This window comes from Phragmites australis, chromosome 2 (assembly GCF_958298935.1).
Source record: "Phragmites australis chromosome 2, lpPhrAust1.1, whole genome shotgun sequence".
Taxonomy (NCBI): domain Eukaryota; kingdom Viridiplantae; phylum Streptophyta; class Magnoliopsida; order Poales; family Poaceae; genus Phragmites; species Phragmites australis.
Window position 1 is genome coordinate 33937757 of NC_084922.1, and position 11890 is coordinate 33949646.

The 11890-nt window shown below is 47.5% G+C and overlaps 2 protein-coding genes across 2 annotated transcripts; both read left to right on the forward strand.

Moving 5' to 3' along the window:
* Positions 1 to 2379: 2379 nt before the first annotated feature.
* LOC133908473 (protein CHLORORESPIRATORY REDUCTION 41, chloroplastic-like) lies at positions 2380 to 3424 on the forward strand. Its single transcript, XM_062350510.1, has one exon. The coding sequence runs from the start codon at positions 2506 to 2508 to the stop codon at positions 3226 to 3228; it is 723 nt and encodes a 240-aa protein (XP_062206494.1). The 5' UTR covers positions 2380 to 2505; the 3' UTR covers positions 3229 to 3424.
* A 5709-nt stretch (positions 3425 to 9133) lies between these two features.
* On the forward strand, positions 9134 to 11528 carry LOC133910024 (protein SPEAR3-like). The gene is made up of 5 exons (XM_062352547.1): positions 9134 to 9702; positions 9821 to 9922; positions 10796 to 10854; positions 10955 to 11033; positions 11164 to 11528. Exons 1-5 carry the CDS (start codon positions 9463 to 9465, stop codon positions 11275 to 11277), a joined length of 594 nt encoding a protein of 197 aa, XP_062208531.1. The 5' UTR covers positions 9134 to 9462; the 3' UTR covers positions 11278 to 11528.
* The last annotated feature ends 362 nt before the right edge of the window (positions 11529 to 11890 follow it).

Consider the following 11890-nt stretch of genomic DNA (forward strand, 5'->3'; position numbering starts at 1 on the left):
CACGAACACTTGAAGGATAAAGGACAGTCTCGCCTCCTAAACACCTAGCTAGGGGTGTGATACTGCTCGGGGAAGGCTTCGAAGCGCCTCTGGCCGTGGCCCCTAGAGCGGGGCGGGTTTGGAGCCCCTAGACCTTGATTAATATTGTAGATGCCACGCCGCTGTCATGGTTGTACCTTGCGGACTCCGGAGCCATTAGCCTCTTCGGAGCCCCTTTTTGCTAATGGAGGAGGAGGAAGGGCGTGTGAGGACCCTGCTTGCGAGGTTGATTTCGGTTCGACGCTGGGGGTTGGGGCTGCTTGCATGAGCCCCCATGTGAGTCGCTCTTTCTCTACACATGTATATTCCTTGAATCTGCACATGAGGGCCTCCACTGAGCCCATAGGATGCCAGTGCCATCGGTCGAAGAGGGGCCCATCAGCCAAACCCTAGGTAACCGTGTCAATGACCAATGACTCTGAGATGATTTTAATCTAGGCCTTGGTTTGGGAAAACCTTCGGAAGTAATCTCGGAGGGTTTCACCTAGTTGTTGCTTGATGCTAAACAGGCTTCCGGAGGTCACCGGTTCGATGAAGGTGCCTTGAAAATTATTGCAGAAGAGGTCTCAGAGCTGGGCCTAGGCATAAATAGTCCTAGGCTCCAGCGTCCAGAATAATCGGAGGGCTACCCCTTCCAAGGCGAGAGAGAATCACTTGGCCATGGCGGCCTGTCCGCCTCCGTTGGCTTCTAAGCCTAGGGCGTACGAGCAAACAAACTTGTCTGGATCTAAATCGCCTCTAAACTTAGGTAGCTTCGGGGGTCTGAAAACCCTACGGGAAGGGTGCGGCATGCAGGTATCTGCAGGGAAGAGTCGTAGTCTTGTAATGGAGCCTCCCGATGATAGACCCCAGGTTCCGGAGCCTGCGCACCAATTGCGGGGTGTGCTTGACGGCGATGGGTCACGATGATGAAGCCTTCGTTGACCCTTGGAGTCTAGGCTAGGACGGCGTTGGTCGTTAAGGTAGCTACAATAGTTACATGGGTAGGTTGCTGCGCACCCCGCAGGGTCATCTGTAGCTCCTCCAGCTGAGTTTGGAGGGCCATCACGCACGACTGCTGTTTGGCTGAGGTGGCGTTCACTATGACAATGCCAGCTGCAACCCCTAGGGACGCAATAGAGCCCTCACTATGCTACTACTGCTACCGGGCCTCCGAGGAGGGGGCCCCTACTGTCAATCATAGCTAAGGTCGTGGCCAGGTTGGTGGTGGCCATGAGACCTTCATTCCCCTCGGTCGGGGGGCTATCGTTGGCGTAGTTTGCACTTGATCATGGTGATTGTGTGGATCTTCGCGCATGCGTGAATGAGGAGTTGGTCCCCTATGTTGTGGCCTTGGTGGTATTCTTTTTGGGTGGTATCCTACCTCTCTTGTGCTTCTATGTTCAGACCCCCACAGACGTTATGCTATTAGCGGAAGATAATATGTCTTCCACGAACAAAGTGCGACGAGAGTCGTTGATAGTAAAAAAGATTCGTTCTTTAGCATGATGGCTAAAGTTTGTATTTATAGTGCCGTTTAGGGTGTAAATGTGTAAACATGCCTTTACAGAGATAGCGATACAAACTATCACTATACCATAGGAACCTAAAGCCGGTCGAATCGCGCATCATGGGTCTAGGTAGAAAATATTTACTCCTAATTAGAAGATATTATCTACTATGACAATACAATGGTGCAAGTGGCCCTAAGGACCTGGCACTCAACCGGTTTCCTATTGCGGCGCCGTACTATCCAATGTGTTAGTTCGGTTTCCACTTACGCTAGAATGTCAGAATAGCTCCTACTTGCATCGGTATTAAATGTTAGTCACTTCCTTACAGGTGAAAAACGGTTGGCGGACCCCCTTTGGCAAACTTTCTCAGAGATCTGATGACTCGCCCCCCGTGCTTCGGGGAGCCTGCCCAAGCTCCGGAGGACTGAGCCTCCGGGAAGCTGGGCCTTCAAAGTGTTTTGGAGCTCGAAGATCTGCAAGACATCCGAAGACTCGTGGTCCATAGGTGTAGGCTGACGGAACCAGGGGCGTCGAGATCCGTAATGACGACCCCAACAAATGTAGAGGGACAATCTCTACTATATAAAATAGGAGTTAGTTATGCGTTATTCTTCCCACCTCTTGTTCTCCACTCTATCTAATAAAAAACCGAAAAAACCGTGCTCTCCATCTCACGTCCTATTTGTATGGACCATCTTGTTAGTATTTTTAAAGGCCACCTTGTTAGTTACCTGCATATAAGAACAAATCTTCTCGTTATCAAAAATCACAAAGCAAAGGGTATGATTATGATCCCACAAATATCTAGCGTCATCCAGGTTGAGTTTACTGTGCCTACAACCTTTGCGGTGGATGTCTCTTCCCGCGCGGCGACAGAAGCCATTTCTGGGCTTATCTCCAAGCCTATCTGTCACGTAAAAATCGCACAGCCATCCGCTTCAGTAATCCCGGCAGACGTCGCCGCTCATCCGCCATGGCGGCCTCCTTCCTCCGGCCCCTCCTCCCTCCCAAACCCTTCCTCTCCGCCCGCAAACCTCGTCTCCTCGCTGCTCCCGCCACCACCACCGCTGTACGCTGCACAGTCGCGCCCAAACCGACCACATCGACGCCGAAACCCAACCAAGAAGAGACCAAGAACCGAGAACAACAAGTACAAGAACCCAACGGCGCCGCCACTCCGGACGAGGCCAACCCCAATCCTAACAGCATCCCCGACGACGAGACCCCGCCGTCGGCGACGGTGACAACCACGTTCGCCGTGGCCCGGCGATTGCCGTCCGCCATCACTCCCGACCGCCGCCGGCGGACGGCGCTGACGCAGGAGGAGCCGCCCAACTACGAGATCGGGTGGAAACGCACCAAGAAGCTGCCCCTGGAGAAGCCCAGGGGGTGGGCCATCGCCGACTTCCTGGAGAAGCTGGAGGGGCTCATGGCGCGCGAGCGGTACGGGTCCGGGCAGCTGCTGGTCACCGTGGCGGGCGTGGTGACGGAGCGCGCGCGGGAGGAGGCCGAGATCCTGGTGGCCGAGGGCGGCGTGGAGGAGCGCGTCATCACGGAGCTCTTCCGCGTGCTCCGGCTGGTTGAGATGGACGTGGAGATGGTCAAGGCTGCCGTCAAGGAGGAGACCGTCAAGGAGCGCGTCGAGACGGCGCGCGCGCGGTGCCGCCAGGCCATCCTCGTCGCCCTCTCCCTGTGACGCGCGGCACCGGACGCACGCTAGCTTCGGGTGTTCAGCGGGCAGACTGCTGCAGGCGCGTACTCTGCTTTGATGGCAAGAGAGTCAGTCAATATACGTCTGTAACTACGGTGTAATAAGCAGGTGAGATTACTAGGAGTATTGGTTTATTCAGTCGTTACAGGAAATCAGCCTTGCCGCGTGCTGAAATTCTGAACGTCCCCCATCAGTAGCTCGTATGTGATACTCCAGATCTGCTGAGAATGCGATGCTGTAGTAGACGCAGACATGGGACATGTACAGGCAAGCACAGTTAGCTCACCGGCGTCAGTGGAGTGCAGACAAGGTGGAATTGCAAAACGCCTGATCCACTCGCCTGAGCGTGAGTTGCAAAACACGCTCTCCAAACATGCCCTTAAAGTTTCTACTGTACTAAAGTAGAAGAGTTGCTCTGGTCTGGTCATTCCTGAAAAAAAAAAAACCTATGCTGGGAGACCTCTGATCACATCTTCGTGGCGTGCTCGTTTCGAGCTACGGAGCTTGACAGGGGCGCGGCATTTAGGTTTTGTGCGTAGCGAGTAGTCAGCTACGTCGATCGGTCTTAGGTTGCTTTTTAGTTCGCAATTACGACCTAGTCTCTCAGGTTAGCGTGAGTGCATCTGTACTCCGCGTTGTTCAGCTCGATCATCAAGCTACTAATGTAAAACAATCTAACCTTCTCAATTCAATCTTCTTAATACAATGATGCACAGCCGGGAAAAAAAATCTTCATTTCGTCCATTCGATTTGCACGGGCTGTGCCAGTGTGCCCAGCTCCTCCACCTTCTCTCGGAACGAGCAGTGCATCAATTATGAATTCATAGCTCCGGTGCAGCACATCATTCTGCGGGACTGCTCCTGATGCCAACTGCATCCATCAGTTGTCTGATGCACGCCTCAACTCGGTCGATTTCAGCAGTAATTCAGAGGGAAAATGGCCTAAACCTCCCTTCTCTCTCCGCACATGGGACCATGTACGGCTCGGCCCGAGCCGTATCGATCAGATGGGTTACGGGCTCTGTCTTGCTGTCTCAGGCACTACTTGGGCCTGTAGTGTGGTTTGTTTCTACATTACAGCTAGGCTCGTTGTTCGGCCTTTCTAGTTTCCACGCGAGGTCAGGCCTGATTCTAGCCCAGCGTAAAGGACAGCCTGGCCTGGCCTGCTTTTTTAACATGTCTAAATGATAAACAGATTTAGTCTGAAACAAATGATAAACAAATGCTTACCTTGTAGAACAAATACAGAAAACCCAACAGGCTAGCGACTTTCAAGCTTCAAATGCCTTTTAGACATGTCCGCTTATGCATCAACAGATATCCAACAGACCGAGGTTTCATACACTGATCGACGAAACGGGTTATTCCATATTCATGGAATAGAAGCATCGTTAGCTTGATACAACAATAAATAGAAACGCAGGCCGTGTCCAATCATTAAGTCTATGACAACCTATGGCAAATTTAGTGTTAGTCAAACCACGTGCCTCCGTGTCAGCCTGAGCTCGATAACAACCTGGCCGCGACTTCAAATTTCTTTTGTGCCAATGTAGTGGTCGTTCTCCAGTTCCATCATTTCTTTAACCTCAAACCCCATCTCCAGATTAAAGAAAGGTCAACCTTGTGCCAAGCGTGTAGCGAAATGGTCGTGTGATTTGATGTTAGTGCAGCAACCTAGTTGGGGCCTTTTACATGCATGTGTGTGGTGATTGATGTGGCCACGCAGGAATTGGAGCTTCTAGCTTGTGCTTGTGATGATTTCTCAAGGCTCAAAGAGCTGGGAGGCTACTTGGCTAATCCATGGCCACGAGCTAAGTAATATATAACTGTACCTTCCATAAGGCGTATGGCGGTTTCTTTTTATGGTTAAAGGCATATGGAAAAGGTTGATGAAAGAAACAAAACAGAGAAAAGAGGAGTTGGTCAGGAACAAAGGTAAAGAAAAAGGCAATAATTTTAGGTAAGTCAAGTAGCATTTGGATCTTGACGTGCTGCTAATTAGTATAATTTGCAGCCGCTATACCCACAGTCTAGTCTGACAGACTTCATGCTGAAATCTAGCGAGTTTCACAGGTTGACCTGGAGTCTTCCCAGAATTAATCCCAGCTAGCTAGATTAGATCCGACTTTCCCTCCATTTTTTTTTACGAAGATGCCTTACTTTCCACTCCATGTCTCCATCTCTCCTCTCCTCAAGTGCACGCTAGTCTGCCGAGTCACACGACGCTCACACGTGCGCGTTGGCACCATCCTTACACTCGCAGCAGCATATAGCCAAGAGCAAGAACGAGCAAGATTTCAGCCTTTCAGCTGTCAGAGAGCAAGAACGAGCAAGTATGAAAGCTGCAGGATGGCTCCATGTTGCACCCTTCCTGCTGAAAGAAATAAACAGTGTTTCTATTTGAACTGACGGTCTTGGATTGCCAGGCTGGAGTCGAAACAGCATTTGTGTCTTATTAGAAATGTATTGCCTCAGTCTGATGGTACGAATCATGATAAAAATCAAATCATATATATATTTTATTTATTTATTTGACAAGACATGGTGATTGGATCAAGAACCAGGATGGACTCATCTCGATGTTGATAAAATAGTAGTAATATAAAATCAAATCATATATATATATATATATATATATGTATATATGTATATGTATATGTATATGTATAAGTCCTGCAATGCCGGTACTGTGAGTTCTTCTTTCCAAACTAGCAATTATATTAAAGTTCTTATCAAAAATAAATTACTGTATTAAACCTATACGGAACTCTTGTCCCCACTATAGCAAAGTAGTATGTGGAGTTTCAAGAACCAGGATGGACTCATCTCGATGTTGATAAAATAGTAGTAACCGACGTTTTATCTCCTGTTTGTTCTCTCGTTTAGTCCAAAAGAAATCATTCTGCTCCCAGTACTCCGTTTCCAGAAAAGTTTTATGCCCTAGGTTTGACCTATCGCTATTTTTTACTCTCTCGTATTTCTTCCGGGAGAGATGATAGATGTTCTTCGCTTTCCGATTGCTACTTCCTAGCTTAATTGGTCGTCGCGTCGCATGAAAATTGTTAACTGAAGCAGCCTCCGAAGAGTTGTACTTTCAGCTTAGTTCTTTTTGGTAACGTCCTCCGCTTGTATCTCTATACGAGGAAGAAACTCAAACTGAAGCACACCACGCGATGTAACTTGAACAATTAAAGGATTTGAAACTCTTGTGCCTTTTCTCTTTGTCGTCTCAACGGTTTGAACCCGGTTTGGCCAGCTTAGCCCTTCAGATGATATTGTACATTAGATCAGTGTAACTTACAGAAAGGATTTGAAACCGATCCTTCGCTGGATCGTACTCGTACCGTGCTTCTACTTCAAAAATAAAAGAGTTCCAACGTCCAGCCTCAGTTAGTCAGTTTACATATCTATACAGAGTAAATCAGACTGCAAGCGAAAGTCAGTTTCAACGACAGTTTGTTTGTGAGAATCAAAGATTCTAGGCTAGACGGTTTACCTAGGACGGCCACAAGTTCAACGCGTGCACGCGAAAGTCAGTTTACATAATCTCTTGGAAGAACCGAACCCACCGTGCATCGTCGTAACTAAAGAAGATCAGAGGGCAACTCACGTGGTGTTAACGTCGCTTGAGCCCTTGGCCACGACGGTTCCATGTTATATAAGCATCAATTGACGCGAGAGATTACAGAGATGCGAGAACCATGGTGCGCCATGAGGAGAGTCCTGATTTCTAGAGATTACATCAACTGTTCTTATCCTATCTTCTAATCATAGCAGGACTCTCCTAAAATAGCGCATGGAAGGTTATCGCCAGCACATTACAATCTGCACGGTGAACGTGCAGTACAAGATAGATTACTTCTAATAGTAACAAGAGGAAAGGAAACATCCATGGTCTCGGAGCTAACAGCGTTTGGGCAGCAGTATTATTCTCGCCTCCTGTCCCTTGTTTCGGTTTGACCCATGACATATTGCGACCTGCACCGACGCCGGGTCACCGGCCTCCTCGTCGGACGACGAAATATTTGGTCCCAAAACGACGTCCACACGCCGATGCAGTGGCGAAGCTTGTGACAAAACGATGATAGTGCACTAATTTATCTGTATCAAGCAACACATGTAATTTTAAAGCGTTATATGGTAAATATGTGTTCTTTAGTAATAAAATTTAGATTCATCTATTTTATGTACACCACCAAACTACAAGGTAGCGTCGCTACTTCGCCAATGGTCACCAACTGGTAGACAAGCAGCCACAACCCACGAGACCACAACCACCGCGCCAACCAACTACGCTCGGGCGCACCGCACGCCGCAGCCGAAGCCTCGCTAGCTGTGCGCTCGTGCCGGCGTATCTAGCCGTGGTCCCGGTCGCACGTGAAGCGAATATCCGCGAGCCCAGAGCAACCAAGCCGGAGCCGGCAGGCGGGAGAAGGGGAGAGACAGAGACCCCATCGATCGTTTAATTAACGCGCGCGAGATCGATCGGTTGCGCGCGATGCCCCCCCGGGCGCATGTCCGCGGTGGTCGATCGGTCGATCCACCCACCGCTCCGGGCTCTGGCGCGGGAGCCACCAGCGAAGCTTCTGATCGATGGACCGGATCCCGTGGGGGACGCTTCCCGACGCGGGCTAAATCGCGCCAGTATCTCGGGTGGATCGCCTCTGCGTTGTACATGCCGAAGCCGATCCGCGGCCCCGGTCCGGGCGTATAGAATACGCCGGCGCATGGTGCGCGCCGCGCGGTTTCTTTACTCTCCTCCGCCGTGTCGGAGGGATTTGTTTAGCCCGCGCGAAACACACGTCGCGTCGCGGTTCGCTGCAGCCCCAATGAGTTGGCGCACCACGACTAGCTGTGGGTGCCCGTCCTTCGAGGTGTGAGTGACCGGGCAACCGAGCACTGGCTGAGCTCTTGCAGAGACCCTCAAGTTACAATCCTCGCACCATTTGCAAGCAAACAGACTGGCATCTAGCGTGATCAGGGAGAGTGCCAGTGTGAGAATGACAAGTACGTTAAGAATCTTTAAGACACTATCGTATCGTCGTGCAGAAGATTATATATGATCGGCTGCATCATGTGACGCTAACGAATTGAACTGCTGTACTGCACGATCTATGTGGTCTAGATTCTATAAATGTACACTTTTATTCTTACGCGCGCTGATCAGGTGCCTCTACAGGTCGCGTGGAATTGATTCCACACAGCATGGCGTGGCGCACATTTCCCACTTCCCAGCCCAGCTTTCCGACTGCACTGAACCTCAAGTCGCGCCGTTCTAGCTGGGCGTGTAAAACGATTGTCCTAATTGTATTGTCAGAACAAGATGGTTCGGTGCTTAATTACAACATAGCTAACGTGAGCAGAGTGACCTGATCACTATGTGACAAAAGGAATGGATCGCTGTCAAATTCGCCCAGCGACCCCATATATGCCATCCTTTTCATTTCTTTGATCCCACCAGAGTTTGCACCCCAGCTAAGAGGAACAAAGGCCCCATGCATTGCCCTTTCTCCCTCTCTTCAATTTATTTCTCTCCTTTGAAATGTCAGCGTAATGGAAAAAGTATTTCTCTAAACAAAAAGATGGTGTCATTAACCCATAATTATTCAAACAATCGACCTCAAATGATGCTGCATTTTTTCTTCCTGTGTACCCTAAAATCGGCACATCACTGACTGTGACGGGCAAATCTTCCAAAGTAATCAAGATCAAAACTTATCGATAAGCTCATTGGTTAGTTAGATTTCCTTGCTCTATGTATGATACAGCTGTATATATACTGAGTAAATGAGAGTATCTACACGCAAACTAATACTACTTCGCTAAAGATGATGCCCCAAGGGGCGTTTTGATGGAAAATATCCTAGGAGATCACCAGTTCACCACCTACCAATTTAAAATGAGCTGCCTCATATTCTTTAGTTTTGTGTAGATTTTTCTTTCAAGCGATAGGGTTTTGTGGCACATGATATTAACTATAATCTAAAGATGGCCATGCCACTAGATGCAATTTAAAACTTGAGACAAGAAAAGCTTGGCGAGGACAAGTCTCCCTTTTAATAAGAGATGGGATATATTGGTCCTTCAAGGAGATCTCTCCCTTCCATTTTAAAAGGGTGATGTGCATAATCCAATCAACTCTATCCGTCCCACTTCTTCTCCACTTTGTTCATCTTCTTCTTTCAAGTCTTCCTTCTAGCTAGGTCTTCGTTCTTGGATATGAGTGGGAGCAACTTTGGGGACAACATGGGGTGGAGCAGTAGTGGGAGATCGTCTGGCTCCAGAAAGGGCAAGAGAGGCGGCGGCGGCAGCGGCGGCGCCGACAAGCCCAAGCAGCCGCAGCGGGGGCTCGGCGTGGCGCAGCTGGAGAAGATTAGGTTACAGAGTGAAATGGCCGAGTACTTCCATCCTCTCGGCCAGCCCCCCAGCTTGATCCACAGAACGGGCAGCCTTAGCTTGGTAAGTACTGATGGGTGTCGTCTTTACAAACCGCAAATCCTTTCTGTCTAGTGCATGCCATTATATATGATTAGGCGCGCCTAATTTCTTGTGCTTTTGGAATGGATCGATCAAGCAGGAGGATGCACGGGCGTCGACGTCCTCCCTGTCGTCGTCTCCATCGTCCGGCCTCCATGCTACCACCGTCTCGTCGCCATTCCCAATCCATCCAAATTTTGCGGTACATGGCCACTTTTTCCTTGGAGCGATTACTAGTTCTATATATTAGGAAGAAATTGGTCTACTATATATATATATATATATATATATATATGATACTTCCGATAGTATGTATTTTCAGTACATATCTTATAATATATAATATAGAGAGTATCTTATGTAATAAATAGGATGGATATGAAACATATGAGTATATAAATATATTCATAGTGATAAAAGAGTATATTCAATTCATTTATATGATATATCATAATATAAAGTATGTACTTGAAAGTACAGACTAGTTCCCCCTCCCCCCTCTCTCTCTATATATATCCCTCAAAAAAGGTTCAGATATATCTAGCTTCAACATGAGAGAGAATCCCTCCCAATGAAACTTCCTTTGGATGATTCGGTGGTTTTGTGTATACTTAGCAGGTGATGCATGCATGTGAAGATGTAGCAATTAGTCCTTTATTGTGAACACAGAAGAAGGGGTTTAAAGCCTAATTCTCTGCAACCAGCAGTGATTTAATTGGTCTTTCTCGTTTGTTCAGAAGAAAATCTAAAGAACCATGCTTTTATCAGTTTGAGTTGAGTTGCATATGCTTCCAGTTAGCTAGCTACCTCGAGATCTTTTCGTTCTTTCTGATTCGTTATTTGCCACATTTTTCTTATTCGCCTTTAACCTCCATCATGTTTTCTTTGTTTGTGTGGTTCTTCTCTTATATGTAAATCTTCACTACTGTTTTGACTATAAAATAATTGCACAATATCGAACTATAAAAGAAGTATATCATCTTCTTGTGCGCTGTTTCATAGTAACACAAGTAATATAGGAATTATTATAACTCCAAGATAGCGTTCTTACAGTATTCCTGACTTTATCGTGCAGATGGCATATAGAGAGAGAGGAGACGTACGATACAGTGAATTCCAAACTCCCATCATCAGGTAGTGCACTCTTATATTTCAGAGACACCTAACTCCCAATCATTTGTGATCAAGCCCCAACTAACATTGCAAAAATTGAATTTAATTGCGTGTCAACCAGATCACCGAGCAGCAGTGCTATCTATGGCGCCCCACATTACTCTCATCCTGGCATCACATTGCCACTCTTTGAACCAGAGGTATGTAGACGGTAGACCATAAGAAAGTGAGGTAGAATTGAATGGCTATTCTAATCATTATTCACCCAGGCATATGCTATCTTACCGTTAGGATCTATACAGTTTTCTGATTATGCGAGTGGTTGTAAAGTTTTGTCAGGAATCCGCTCGCTTGAAGGGACATCATGATCGAAGCCGGTCGGCAGATTCGACAAGTATGAACTCCGATGATCCGCAAGACGTGGACCTCGAGCTCAAGCTATGATCCTAAAATGTTCCTCATCCTTTCCCCTCTCCTTCAAACGTGATGTGATAGCTAGTCTTGATGGGGGTTTTTTCTGTTGTGGTGCAATAAGTTTCTCAATTGGTGCCACTAGCTGAACCAAAGGTTTTGCCATCTTCTGTAATGCCTACCAGAAGAGAGGAATAGATTTCACATTCTTTTTTATCAAGACATGTTGTGTGCATGGGTATGGGATCTGGTGGTATCTAGCAGTTGTTTTGATTGACTGTGAAGCATAGATGTGTTGACTCTTGCCTGCAACTGCAAGCATACACTGACACAGTTCGTACATGATTGTTATTAATTTATGGATCACAAATTTCGTACATGAATGTTCATATGTGCATGAGCACTTGCATGCATGCCAGAATATTTTGATCCAGAAGCACAAGATGGAAATAGAATAACAACTTTATCTGCGTTATCTCGCACAGCTGTCTTTTGTACTACTTCTAATGCAGCTTGTCTCAGCCGTTCTATTATTAGTTTCTTGAGTGTTTGTGTAATCATATCATCTCTCTGCACCGAAGGGGCTGAGGCTCAAGAGTTCTACTTGATCCATCTACCTGTGTGCACGTACGATTATAGACATCGT

Excerpts from the sequence above, each read along its gene's own strand:
- LOC133908473 (XM_062350510.1), top strand. The coding sequence starts at position 2,506 with ATGGCGGCCTCCTTCCTCCGGCCCCTCCTCCCTCCCAAACCCTTCCTC.
- LOC133910024 (XM_062352547.1), top strand. The coding sequence starts at position 9,463 with ATGAGTGGGAGCAACTTTGGGGACAACATGGGGTGGAGCAGTAGTGGG. Across the intron at positions 9,923-10,795 it reads CAATCCATCCAAATTTTGCG|ATGGCATATAGAGAGAGAGG; the intron begins GTACATGGCCAC and ends TTTATCGTGCAG. Across the intron at positions 11,034-11,163 it reads TGCCACTCTTTGAACCAGAG|TTTTGTCAGGAATCCGCTCG; the intron begins GTATGTAGACGG and ends GTGGTTGTAAAG.